Raw genomic sequence first — 14,224 nt, 5'->3', positions numbered from 1 at the left:
CTTGAGATCAAGTTACTCCACGTCTGTCCAAGTGGCTCCGAGCTGCTAAAAACAGCTCCTGAAAAACCAATTAAGCAGAGGTTAAGCTGCTCCTGCAGGTGGTGCCTTGCTGCGGCGTCTCATCGTCCACAATATGCTGGATTACTGCGCACAAGCTGCATGTTCAGATCAGTTACAAACGCTCTGCACGTCCTCTTAGAAATAAATAAACACATTAAATTTACATGAATAAGGTTAAATATGAATTGAGTCAACATTATTGAACCTGGATATCAGTTCATTAAATATTCTCCTGTTGTCTTTTCACTTCTACATCAGTAAATTAAATTATTTCGTGTTTAGAATGAAAATGCATCTTGAAAATGAATTTTGTCGTATCTAATAAACCACCAAACTGAAAAAAAAATCAATTATAAAAAATTCCCATGAATTGATTGTAGAATGTTTTCAAAATGTAAAGTATCACAGTATTTTTACAGCTTCTATAAATGTGACTTTCACTCACTAAAAACACGAAAATGAGACATTTCAGAGTCTTGATGGAGGATATTTGAAGACCTGAAAGAAAGTTTTCATACCTTTAAGTTTTTTGTAACATCCTCAACATGTCTGAGTGTCTCCGTTTCATCATATCGACAAAGAATTGATCCTCAATCAGATGAACTTCAAGCTTTAAGTGTTAGAAAATGAACATTCAGCTAGCTTTTTTTGCACCAACTTGATTTTCTTTTATTGTTCTTTTTCTGTCACATTTCTTATTTTCTAGTTGAAAACATCAGTAAAGCAGACCATTCAATTTTTTTTCAAATCATGCAAATTTCAGTCTCCACCATTTCTTTATATTATAATCAGGTTTATCATACTCAGTAACACATTTGGAAACACTTATTAATTAATCAGTCATCAGGCAATTGACTATATTTGGTCATTTCCTGTTTCTTTCAAATCAGTGGATATAAAGTTGAACCAAACAGCTGTACTAATTTACAGGAATTTAATTAGGTTTTCTCAATTTACAGTCATTTCCATCGAGAAATGTGGAATTATGTGCAACTCTAACAGTTTCTAATTATCTAGAAACAGAGTTTAAGCATCATAATATTATTGTAGGTGTTTTAAACCATGCAGAACCTTTCTTTTGGTGATATTTAACTCACCAAAAGGTTTTAACTGCTGTAAATATCTGTTTTTTTTGTTTGTATTTTATTAATTTAACATATCGTCCATACTGTAGACTAATTTTAATTTATTCCTCTTACACACCTACATAATCATTCACATAAATTCACCACACTCGATCAATTTTACACTGGTTTGCCTACAAGATGGCACAAAATAACACAGACTTGGATTAAAACATGTATTAGCAGCAGTGTTTCTGAATGATTCTACCTGACTTTGTAAATACATGAAGAAATGTGAAAATTAGAACTCTCAATAAACTGAATTATTGCATATTTTTTAAACGAAGAGATTAAAGAATGAAATATTACTTCTGTTAAACGTTTAAAGAGGCGGTTTGTGGGATTGGTGTAATTCTGTGTGTGTCCATCAGGAGGCAGCAGTGAGTCCATGCTTTGTGTTTTCAGCTCAGATCCTGAGTTTACTCATCCTCTGTTTTCCTTCTCATGGGGAATGAGGACAGATTTCACCTTGAATTTACCAGACAGAACATTTCTCCTAACTTCTGATGAACACTGCCGCTCCCACCTCCTCCGTCACCGTGTCCACCATCATTAACGTTCTATTTTTCTGTAATGAAAAGCTGGACTCCTCCTGGTATTTTCCCAGTGGCGCGCTCTGTTTGAATATTCACTCATTCATTCACGCCTCGGGCCAATTTAGGGTCAGCACCAGTCCACCAGAACTCCGTTCAGTTTCATTTATAAAGCGCATTAAAAACACAATATAAATAGAAACAAGAGTAAATGTGAAATATGAAGCGCATGTATGTTTGTTTCAGATAAACTTTATTTATCCAGTAATGGGGACCCGTCCGGCTGGGGTGACTTTAGGTTGGATGGAGCTAATGATGCAGAAGCTCCGAGCTCACCTGGGTTAGGTAACCGGATTACTCTCGTCCTCCAGTCTCCTTCACTGCTGGATGGTTTTTAACACTTTCACTTCGCTTTTACAGCTTTTTCTCCTTTTCCGGAGTCACAGGCAGATCCTCATCAATAACAGCTTCACTTTCTTCTTTTTAATTCAGTTTTTGGTGTTTGATGAAGTAAACGGTGTATGAAGTGTGGAAATGAAACAAAAACTCAACGTCCTTCAACAGCTTGGCTCATGGGCGTGTCGTCTGTTGTGTTCCGTCGTCTGTTTCTCAGTGTCCTCTCTGCTCGCTCTGTCTTTCAGGAGGATTGTGAAGGCCTGCAGTGAGCTTCTCTCCACGAACCGCGTCTCTGACATGGACTCGTACGGATCTTCCCTCAATCGCAGCCAGTCGCTGGCGAGCGGCCTGGAGAAGACGTCGCCCACGTGGAACAAGCCCAGCCACTCCCGGAGCAGCAGCACCTTGTCGTCCCGCCACTCCAGACAGGCCAGTCGCAGACCCGTTCATTTGTCACGAAGTAGAGCAGAAAAAAGGGGCCATCCAGAGTTCTGCTGATTTCTTTGACATGTTTTCTTCCTAAATTCCCGCCAGCTCAGGTTCTGAGCCGCCGCCATGTGTGTGTTGGTGTGTTCAGGTGGTGAAGGACTGGGAGGTGATCGACGACCTTCACACCGAGGTGCAGCTGCAGCCCGGAGCCGATCATCCTCAGGAGGCGCCGACCCCGGGGATCTGTGAAGGCTACCTGCTGAAGAGGAGGAAGTGGCCTCTGAAAGGCTGGCACAAGGTGGACACACTCACACGCTCACACACACACTCACACTCACACCTCAGCCTCCAGGTTTCCTGAACCCGTCGGGCTCTAACGCCGCCGCTCTTTCCTTTTTCAGAGGTACTTTGTCCTGGAAGCTGGAATTTTACGATACTCCAAAAACCAACACGATGTGAGTAAATTCCCGTGATCTTCATTTATTTTTGCAAATTTAGATCCGGAATCAATTTTATGTCACAACACTCTAGATTAAATTCATCAGTTTTAACTTTGTCTTTCAAGATCTGCTCTGAATTAAATAAATACTGAAGCTGAATTGAGCTCATGTTTAAAGATGGAAAATAATGATGAAAATAATATTAGATCGATAACTATAATCAATGAGTATGAAATGTCCCGCTAGAAGAGTTTTGCATTTAAAGCTATTTTATGTATCAGCATATACAAATAATTAGATACAACTTTGTGTCTGAATATTAATGATATATATAAAGTATGAGAACAGATACACAGATAAAAAAGGTAAATATTGTAAAGATGTCATGCAAAGGTAGGTTTAAAAAAGAGATGAAAAGTAACTAAATGTAATCAAAAAGGTTAAAACGTCAAAACAGCATAATTAAACAATGACGCAAAGAAACAAAAACGGATAGTAAAGTAATCACCATCACTACTTCTGGTTCCAGAGCCAATCATGAGTTCCTGAGGTTAACAAACAAGCAGCACAATATTCCATATTTGACAACCGCGCCATTGGCTGTAATAACTACCAGACTACCAGATAACTACCAGATAGCTGGACTGGAATGGGCTACCAGATAACTACCAGACTAGTTGTCATAGCTCGACTCGTAACCAGTGTTATACCTAACCCAGACTGGTTGGTTCATCTCATCCAACCTCTTTGTTCCAACCAATCCAAAGTCACTGTCTTAACTGACCCAGACTAGTTGCTATGAGTAACGGTCTCAGAGCAGCAGGTTCAACAGTTTCAGCCCGAGCTGGGTTGATCTTCAGGACAGGAAACTCAGCTGAGGTGAGTCGGTTTGATCAACTCCAGTAGTTTCAGCACGACTTAAATGAATAAATATGATACAATAATGATAAAACTTAAAAGTGCATTAAGGAGTTTTTGCACGTTTCATGCGAAACAACGGCCCCTGCAGGCCTTGGGCGCAACTGCAGCTGAGTGAAACGCTCGTGCCTGTGGCTTGCGTCCATGTACGTGCACGGAAGAGGGGAACTCCTTCCTCCCTCTTTTAGCAGTGCTGGAGTAACATTTAAGTTTCTTTTCCCTGGTGGGTCTGTGTGGAGCTGTGGCAGTGCCAGAAGCCGGTCTGTTCTTACTTTCTGGAAGATCCATCCTCAGTACTGCTCAGTTGTTGCTCGCTGGTGGAGAAATGGCAGACAAAACGAAAGCTAAGTAAGTCAGGCCAGCGGGAGGCGCGTTACGTCACATCCTCTCAAATTCTCCCCAAGAAATACAAAGTGCCAGACCGGCACTGCAACTTTCAAGTGACAATTTAGCGCTGTTAGCGGTACTTGCAATGAATATGTCAGGGCACATTGTACACATCATTCAATATTTGCATTGTATTTATGGCGGAAAATAAGTATTTTTAAATTTGAGAAACTCTTTAATGCACCTTTAAAAAATAACTTTTCAGATGTCCAGATATAAACAGAATAAATATGTCTTAAACGGAAACCAGGCTAATATAAAAAACAAGAACATAAAATGCATGCCTTTCATTTGAAATAGAATTTCTTTCCTTGAGTTGTGGATGGACTTGTGGATTTGTTTTGAAATGTGGAGCGGACTTTGGAACATCAGCATGTGAAACACAGAAAATAGTGAAAACGTGTTTATCAGGCCCCATGTCGGCCCCATGTCGGCCCCAGGCCGGCCCCGTGTCGGCCCCATGTCGGCCCCATGTCGGCCCCAGGCCGGCCCCATGTCGGCCTCGGGTTGGCCCCTCCAGTAAAATAGGTCTAGAACCGCCACTGGACTCCTGCACTGGGTGTTTTTCCACCGCAGGTCCCCAGAGGAAGAGTCCAGGGCTCGCTGGACGTCAGCCTCGCCGTGATGTCCATCAACAAGAAATCCAACCGGATCGATCTGGACGCCGGAGACATTCTTTATCACATGAAGGTACAGGCGGTGCAGGGTACTGCAGCTGCTCTGCTGAGGGAACCTTAAGGAAACACTCCGGTTCTCTCCACAAGGCCAAGAACCACGAGCTCTTCTACATCTGGGTGACCAAACTCCAGGCTCACCGGCTGTACAAGAAGAACGAGGCGGCTCAGGTCCACAGCGGCTTCCTGCACTCTCTGTCCACCGCCTCCACGGCAGGGCCGGCCCAGAAGAACGGGGATCTGGTGAGCAGGCGGTCCGGTCCGGTCACACCCGCCAGGATCAGTGAACGGAGTGTGACGGCGCCTCTCCGGTGTCAGCAGAGCTTCTGCCGGGCGTCGGATTCACCCGGAGCGGCGGGAGCGCCGCCGTCGGCTCGCACTGCGGCCAACAGTAAGGTTTCTGCATGGCTGCAGCAAAGCCACGACCCGGACACCTGCGTGCAAGGTAACGGCACGCACGCACGCACGCACGCACGCACGCACACACGCACACACACACACTTCGAGAGGCTCGTTTTACTGGACTCTCCATTCTTTTGGACTGAGTTGTGGAATTCAACCTTCTGCATGAAAAGTACATTTATGGTCCCAGAACACATAAAATTATCATGTTTCAAATTTTTTTCGCATTGGTGTGGTTGTTAATCCAGACATCCAGCAGGGGGCAGCGCAGTCTATGCAATCTATTGGATCAATGATCCAACAAACTATTTCTTGCTTCCTGGTCCTGATGTCCAGCTGACGGCGCGTCATTCACACACACATTCATACAGTCCTTCCTCAAAGCTGTCCTGTTCTCTTTCTTCATCGTTCCTTTCTCTGGTTGCACATGCGCTATACAGCTCAAGACTGCCCCCACAGGCTATCAGTGGAATTACTCTGTTCAAAACCCAGCGGTTGAACATCGAGCACGCCGTCTTCAAATCCCATCATGGTTTGAATTTAGAAGACTTGAGCAGTTTGACAGCTGTCACAATCTGTGTGTGATTCGATGACTGTGGCTGATATTATACAGCATTGAGAGGTGGGGTGAATGCGCTGTGTGCATGCAAAGGTCATTCTCTACGGGTAAAGTTTTCACTAAGTTCTGATAAACAGGTCAGAGGAGTTTGTGAGATTTAAAAAGTTGATGCTGATTTTATTACTGAAGAGATTTTTTTCTCATTTTGTGTCCAAAATAACGGAGAAAATCTCTCAATGCTATTTCAATACAAAACAACAGCTAACATACTGCTTTTTATCTTTGGAAGATTTAATTACAAAGCTCTAACATAAATCATACGAGTATGTAACACACTTTTTGCAATTTTTTTTAAATTGTTATTTTCAGCAGTACATAATGCAGCACAGAGAATTAAGTTTTCTAATCATACATTGATGTTCAAGTGAAGTATCATTTTAAATTAAGGTAATTTACATCCGTTCTGATTGTAAATTGAATGTTTGGTATCTAAAAGTCTTCCTCTGCATTTCATGGTGTGGAGTTGTTTCTGAATACTCTGATGACATTTGCATGGTGGGCGGTTCTCAGGACGAGTTGTGTGTCCTTGCAGAGTTGAACCGGTGTCATGTGGACCTTTCCGAGCTGAACCGTTTGATCCAGAGGCTGCAGGCGCTGGAGGCGGGTCAGGCGTTCACCAACGGCGAACTGCAGCGCATCATCAGCATACAGGTGCACACAGCTGCGTTTTACTGCGGACACCCAGACTCACTGTGGGTTCAGACTGACAGCGACGTGGATTTGTTTAGTCTGGGTAAAGATAACCTGTCTGTTGTGCAGAATCTCTCTCTGGAGAAGCCGAAGAAGTCGAAGTCGGGGAGGATGTGGGGTCACTCTCGCACGCTGTCCAGAGTGGAGGCGCTGGGAATGGTAAGAACGGTCTGCAACCCACAATTTCTGCAAAGCCAAACCATTTGACAGTGATTGGTGCATTGATTTGTCAGTGTTGCATGGTAATGTGCAATCACTCTGTAAATACTATTTACATTTGATGTAATTAATATATTAACTCCTTGAATATACGACATCCCAACCTTCCAATAATATTTTGGGCCTTTCTTTAATCCAATTCAAAGCCTATTCGTGGGATTACTAAATCGGTGAGTCAATTGATGATAGTTAAAACATGAGACAAGTTGATGCATAATCAGTGGTTTACCCTGCACCCCCCACCCCGCCCCCCATAGAGAAACCAGACCCCGTGACAGCATGAGGAGCATGTGGACCTGGTTTAGCCGATGGCCTCCAGGTCCACGTCATCCTGAGAGTACGTCATGTTGGGGTTGGAATCTGTTAGAAATCTGGTGTGTTCATGAATTTGGGAACTGGGAAAGTTACCAGATGGGAACATTCCATTTGTAAATGTTTGGAAATGAAATTAATTCCACTGACAAACTGAAGCAAGCTCGTCCTGCAGGCCAGGATTGACTCATGGCCGCCCAGTTTTGACCCATGGACCACGTGTTTGACACCATTGTCCCATGCATACTGCACCCCCTTTTTTTCTGTTGAAGCCTATTTTAACGTCAGTTCCCATTCGTTGATCCGTTACCCAGAACACCTTTAACGCCCGCTATTTTCACCTCACTTTTACTGAATTGACTGATCTCAGATTGACTGATCTCAGATTGCCCGCCCATAGAAAAATGCAAAATCACCACCAATGGACTCTAAAAAGCAGCATATGGAAGATATGGTGCAAAAGGTTCAGAAATAAATAAGAGCTGAGAATGCACAGTAAACACAAACAGCCACAAAACATCAGGAAAACACAAGTTCACAACACTGGCTGCTAATGCCTCCGAATCTGACACCAAATTGCCAAAAAAAAATAAAAAATACAAATGACTCCAAGTGGATTGAATTGTTTTATTCCCATCCCCCAGTTATTCATGGACTCACCATATTTCCACTGATCAATGAAACAAACCTGCTGGTGTTTCAGATGCTTTAGCTTCAGTTTTTTGATCTTGTGTGAGATTTTCCTTCCTGCTTTAAAAGCAGCCCTTGAAGAAAACCTGCAGGGTCGTGGTTGTAGATGCCCGTAACCTGCTGGTCACTGCAGCTCCCAGTGAAGATCCAGCCATCGCTTCCCACCCTGGATGTTTCAGTCACTTACCAACACAGTGGCGGTGCTGCTGATGGGAATCTTCAGCAGAAGCCTCGCAGCAGCACCATCATTCAGGCTGTCCTCCGTGTTCACGCCACACACATCACAGGTGGAACTAATACCTGAGAGCAACTCATTCAAAAGGAAACTGAGTTTAATATGAAAAAAGATGATGCAATTAACAAAACAAGGAAAGAAATAAAAGATTCAGTTAGATTTAGTTTAAATGACTCTTGTGAATTAGTTCCACCTGTGTTTGATGAATCGTGTGTGTGTATGTGTGTTTGTGTGTTATCTGCCCACATCTGACTGAGGTTTTTTTTATCGGATGAGGAACAGAAAATGAGGATGTCCTTTGTCTGTCTTTGTCTTTCATATCATTCACATTCAGTCCTGCATTGTTGATTGATTGGAGCGGTTAAAACAGGCAGCGCTGGAGTTCAGTCCAGTGACTAACAGCAGTTGGCAGAAGCTCGTGCACTTTTAACACGACACTGAGAGGAACAATCCTGGCAGTTGAAGCTTAAAACACATGAAACCAATCACTCATGTGGTTTTATTGGTTTTCATTGACCTTTTTCTTGTCGGGTCAGTTATTCTGTGTGTTTATTCAGAGATGTAGTGAGGGAGGACATGGGATGGGTGGAGATATCCTCTTCAGGAGCTGATTTACAGATTACCAGCGCTTCCTGCTCTGAGCACCACATCGCGGTGTAAATGAACATGAGCAGAGCGGAGACTGAGCTGGACCTCCTTCGTCCCCCTCCTCCTCCTCCTCCTCCCCCTGCAGCTCTCCTCCAGTCACCTGGGCAACTCGCCCCAGCTGGGAGCGTCGGTCCCCTCCATCCCAGAGTACGTCTACTCTCAGCTGGCGCCGCCCAGCGTCACGTCACCCGAGGGCAAGAAGATCCAGCAGGACATCTGCAGCATGTCGCTGCGAGGTCAGCGAGCTCGCCTGTCTAGCTCTATCTGTCTGTATCTACATCTGTACGTCTGTCTGCAGCCAGCTGCTGTTGCCACATCTGTATCTGTAAGAAGATGTTCTGAGATGTTTAGCGTTGTGTAGGATCTCGACGTGCCGCGGGACTGTGACGGCTCCGGCTTGTTTCTCGTCCTCTCAGTGCTCACGTCTCTGAAGTCGGTGCACGACGCTCTGTCCCAGGAGCGCCAGAAGCTGCAGGAAGTCTGGGAGACGAACACGAACAACGTCCACCAGCTGAACACGCTGGCTCCGGTGAGGGTCGCCCGCCCGCCCCGCCCGCCCCGCCCGCCTGGTCTCTGGTGTTTCTGCTTGGTTCTGATGTGTCTGCTCCTCCAGCCTGCAGCCGTGCGCCGTTCGTCTCACGGACCGCCTTCGGTCGCAGACTCGGCCGCGGAGTATTTCGACGCCAACGATGACATTGTCTGTGGGAGTTCCTCCGAAGTGTCGGACGAGTCTGGACTGAGCGATGGAAGCACCAGCAACTCGGAGCCGGAGGAGGGACACGGTGAGGCCTTCTGCTCTTCTGTCAGTCAGAACCCAGAAGCTGCAGGATCAGAAGGGAAACTCAGAGTAATCAGCACTGTGCTCAGTTCTGCTTCTGCTGTTTTGATTTGTTTCTTTTCATTCAAATTGCAGCTTCAGCCACACGTAAATACCGTGCGAGCATCTCCCGGACGCCGAACAGCGTCGTTCCCAAGAGCACGGGCCGGAGAAGCAAGCTGCCCGCCTGCTGTCCCGACAACAGCCACGTGGGCCTGATGGCCATCCTCTACAACAACATCGGCAAGCAGCGCTCACGCCGCCGAAGCCCGGGCGGGCGGGTAGGGCCGGGGCTGATGGCTGTGCTGTGCTCCTCCCCCTCCTCAGGTAAAGACCTGGCTCGGGTGTCCATGCCTGCAGCTCTCAACGAGCCGGTGAACCTGCTGCAGCGGCTCTGCGAGGAGCTGGAGTACAGCGAGCTGCTGGACACCGCCAACAGCACGGCCGACCCCTACCAGAGGATGGTGAGACCCACAATCCACGGCGGTCTCCCCGGGAGGCGGCCGTGCTCGCCGCTCCTTCACCGTGTCGCCGGAGATCAGACCGATTGAATCCATTCTGCGTCCCAGGTTTACATTGCTGCCTTCGCCATCTCCGGTTACGCCACGGCGACGTTCAGGAACCGCTACAAGCCCTTCAACCCGGTGCTGGGGGAGACGTACGAGTGCATCCGGGAGGACCGGGGCTTCCGCTTCATCAGCGAGCAGGTATCGTTTCCTGGAAGCAGAGGTTTGGTCTCCTGGACAAAGTCTTTCCTATTTCATATGTCTTTCTGAAATGTCTCCATTTTCGTCCTCCTCGCCAGGTGTGCCACCATCCGCCCATCTCCGCCTGCCATGCAGACTCTGAGAACTTCTCCTTCTGGCAGGGTCGGTCTCTGTGTGCCTCTTACTGCCTTCACTTTTAACTGTTTCTGTCTGAAGATTCACTACAGCTTTAAAACGCTGCACAGAGTCACATCTCGAAGATAAACTATCATCCGTGCGATTACATGGGACTTTTTATTCCTCTATAAATCCAGATAAAGCCTCATTCTGCTCTAAAATGACCATGTCATTCAAAACTTTATTCAGAATTAAGTTTAAATCCGAACAGACCGGCGGGTTTATTCTCCTTTGGAAGTGTAAATATATGCTAATTAGGTGCGACTTCATTCTGGTCTTCCTGCGCATGCTCCGCTCTGATGACGCAATAATCCAAGATGGCGGCCCGCGGTCCGCGTTTCAACTTGTCCGGAGACGATTTAATTAATGGGAGTTTTCGAACAATTGGATGTAATGAAATGAGCGGATCGACGGGCGCCTAACAACGCGGACATTTCCAAAGCTGCAACGTCAAAGTTAATCCAGAAAGAAATATGAGGAAAACGCTGTTTACTTCCGGGAGATTTCAGTACGTCACGGCCGCCCCGTCCAATCAGAACGCTTCACACACCGGCGTGAGAGAGGAGTTAATTGTTATTTTTTCCCATGTTAATACGACGCTCACGAATATAATTCTGAATTACTGAATTATTATTAATCCAATTCCGAATTAAAAACACCCTGTAACCACACTCCATGTGTATTTCCAAACAGACCAGCGATGGAAAAATAAATTCTGGGGGAAATCACTGGAGATTCTGCCAACAGGGATGGTGAATGTGACTCTTCCAAGGTGAGTTTGAGATGTCAGTGTCGTGTGTTGACCTCTTTACTCCTTATTTGATTATCTACTTGAGTTTTAATCAAGCCATGTGTTGTATTTGTGATTGCAGCTCTTTGTCCAGGTCAGCATGAGTTTAACTGTGTGTCTGAATGTGGTGCCTGCTGTCGTTGGCTGCAGGTATGGAGATCACTACGAGTGGAACAAAGTGGTGACGTGCGTCCATAACGTGCTGAGCCAGCAGAGATACCTGGAGCATTACGGAGAAGTCACCATCAAAAACCTCAAGAGCAGCGTCTGCACCTGCAAGATCACGTTTGTCAAGGTGCGTTCCATCACACACACCTCCGACTCCCACGTTTCTCCGGCTGACACGTTTCCGCTCTGCCGCAGTCTCGTTACTGGGGCTCGGAAACGAACAAGAACGAGGTTCAAGGTACGGTGCTGGACCAGAGCGGGAGCGTCATTCACCGGTTCGGAGGTCTGTGGCACGAGGGCATCTTCTGCGACACGCTGCCCACGCCCAAGTGTGTCTGGAAGCCCAGTGAGTTCCCCGGGACGCAAACCTGTGTGAAATAATCACTGCAGTGGTGTGAGATGAGCCTGTAGTCTGGAGGTCAGAGGTCATGAGTACCAAAGTATGTCAAATCCAGAAAACTGAAGAGGAACAACTCAGAGACATGCAGATGTTTAAGTCTGGTGGAGCTGATGGAGTGAAGGGTGGCGTTGAAGTTCGCATGATGAATCTTAATAAATAAGGCAGGAATCGACGCGATGCACTGAATGGAGCTTCTTTTAGGGAGAAAATACTGAATACTGTTCAATACCTGCTCCGAACTCCAACAACTGGAGCAGACTGAACTCTGTCTAAACAGCTGGAGTTTTTTTTAGTAGTTATTGAGTTATTGTTCTTGATCCGTCTGCTTGGACACACCGACCACGAACGCCGTGACGACATCATTCTTTCTTTATATAGAGACAATATTTTTAATGTTTTTCTTTTGATTCCAACATGTTGATATTTTTACCAAAGTTTCAGTGAGTTTCTTGTTTGGGAATACTTACAAACGAAGAAAGAGTGACAGAGCTGCTGTCTCTCTCTGCTATTAGCATTAGCATTAGCATTATCTGAAGCTGTTTTCTCTGACAATAAGCTTGTCAATTATCAATGCTTATCTAAGATAGTTAAAATGAGAGGCTTTTATTTTTTAAAGTAGCTTCTAAACAGGTTCAAAGGTCATCAGGTATTGATGAATCTGCCCCTCGGGTGTTTCTGTCTCGACTCGCTGCAGCTGAAACTCTGGTTGAGCCTCGTGTGTTGATGGGTCTGGCTTTAGCGGCGGACGGATTAAAACTTCAGTGAAGTGAAACGATTAAGCGCGCCTGCTGCCAAAACCACTAATCAGCACAAATCCAAGTGTCACGTTTGCGCCGCGGCTCACCTTGAAGGCTCGTGTCTCGCCGCAGATCCGCAGCCGAAGGACCACCTGCTGTTCTACGGCTTCTCCTCCTTCGCCCTGGAGCTGAATGAACTCTGCCCCGACCTGAAGCCGCTGCTGCCTCCGACCGACAGCCGGCTGCGCCCGGACCAGAGGTCAGCAGGTCGCCTGCGCCTAGCCCAGGAGCGACGGAACGACACAGCTATGTGAAAATACAGCAGGGAGCACCGTCTGTGGCCACTAGAGGTCACTGCGGGACAGCAGAGTGACTTCAGACCACAAGCTTTAGTTTAACTGTTTTATCAGAGATGCAGGAATTCATGAAGCAAACACACATTACTCTGAGCCGGTTTGTGACAAATAGAGATCAGATCAAACGGAGAGGATGGAATCCATCTGGATGAAATCAGAATTTGTTTCCAGATCGGAGGTTTTATTCTGCTCCTGTTTTCTGTTCTCAGATTTTATTCCACTGTCACAATTTCTCCATTTGATTTTCTCAGTATTGGTATTTATTTGTTGTTTTTCCGGAATTATTCGGTTTAATACACAGCTTTTTTGTTTGTTACTGTATTTATTTGTGCTTTTTTAGCAGATATGTATTTAGTGGGCCTGTTTTACATTAAAACTCATGTTTAATACATGTTTTGATCCAAGTTTCCATTTTTAAAACAGTAAATGATAAAATAACCATCAGGAGCCAGTTTCAGGTGAAGGTCATGTTTTCATCCCTCGGTCAGACTGTTGAATGAATTCTGTGCACGTGGAGTCGGACACGGTGGTGTTTTAAGCTCCTTCTGGATTCTGCGCAGGATGCTGGAGGAGGGAAAAGTGGACGAGACGGACAGGAAGAAGGACGAAATCGAGGAGCTTCAGCGGGAACGCAGGAAGGAGCTCGCCAAGAGGGGGGAGGAGCACGTCCCTCGTTTTTTCAAGTAAGACAGGAAGCAGGGAGAACCGATGTGAGTGTGGTTACAGGGTGTTTTTTATTCTGAATTAGGATTTATTCTGATTCATAGAGGAGTAAAAAGGCCCTTGTAAACACACATGTCAGGTCGTCTGCGACGACTCAACACTTTGTGTTTTGGGATCCGTTTACATGACAATGCTGCTCGGAGTCACTGAAAACACCTGACGCGTCCCGCCGTCCTGTCTCCTCCAGGAAAGCCAAAGACTCCTGTGGACGGGACGTGTGGCTGAGCAACGACACGTACTGGAAGCTGCGGGAGAACCCGGGCTTCGCCAGCGTGGAGAACTTGACTCTGTGGTGAGGCGGCGAGGCGGCGAGGCGGCGGAAACAGCATACATGACGCGCCGTGGCGGCGGCGGGGAGAGTGCTGCTGTCTGCACACCCGTGACTGGCTCACGGAGAAACCTCCTCCACAAAGCACCGCCGCTCACTTTTCTAACACCTGTTTCTTTTTTTTAGATTACTTCGATCTATATATATGCATTTATATATATATTTTTGTCAACTTCAGCAGTTTTGCGATGCACGCTCGGCAGAGACGTGTAATGACTTTTAAAAGAACAGTTTTTTTTCTGTCA

The 14,224-nt window shown here is 46.0% G+C and overlaps 1 protein-coding gene across 2 annotated transcripts; it reads left to right on the top strand.

Annotated features, from left to right (window-relative positions):
- Positions 1-2,410: 2,410 nt before the first annotated feature.
- Positions 2,411-13,956, top strand: osbpl7 (oxysterol binding protein-like 7). Of its 2 annotated transcripts, XM_030098703.1 has the most exons (21): positions 2,411-2,542; positions 2,691-2,840; positions 2,944-2,997; positions 4,864-4,977; positions 5,052-5,204; positions 5,283-5,406; positions 6,515-6,633; positions 6,742-6,831; positions 7,038-7,061; positions 8,862-9,012; positions 9,193-9,558; positions 9,690-9,836; positions 9,921-10,057; positions 10,163-10,300; positions 10,399-10,462; positions 11,171-11,249; positions 11,418-11,562; positions 11,631-11,781; positions 12,705-12,831; positions 13,489-13,611; positions 13,839-13,956. In XM_030098703.1, the coding sequence occupies exons 1-21, from the start codon at positions 2,411-2,413 to the stop codon at positions 13,945-13,947; spliced, it is 2,697 nt and encodes an 898-aa protein (XP_029954563.1). In that variant the 3' UTR covers positions 13,948-13,956. The 2 variants fall into 2 exon arrangements, with proteins under 2 accessions (XP_029954563.1, XP_029954564.1); XM_030098704.1 differs by lacking the exon at positions 7,038-7,061.
- The last annotated feature ends 268 nt before the right edge of the window (positions 13,957-14,224 follow it).

The sequence above is a fragment of the Salarias fasciatus genome, chromosome 8 (assembly GCF_902148845.1).
Source record: "Salarias fasciatus chromosome 8, fSalaFa1.1, whole genome shotgun sequence".
In the NCBI taxonomy this organism is placed as follows: Eukaryota; Metazoa; Chordata; class Actinopteri; order Blenniiformes; family Blenniidae; genus Salarias; species Salarias fasciatus.
The sequence above is the reverse complement of the archived record's forward strand: the minus strand, read 5'-3'. Positions and strand labels throughout refer to the sequence as shown.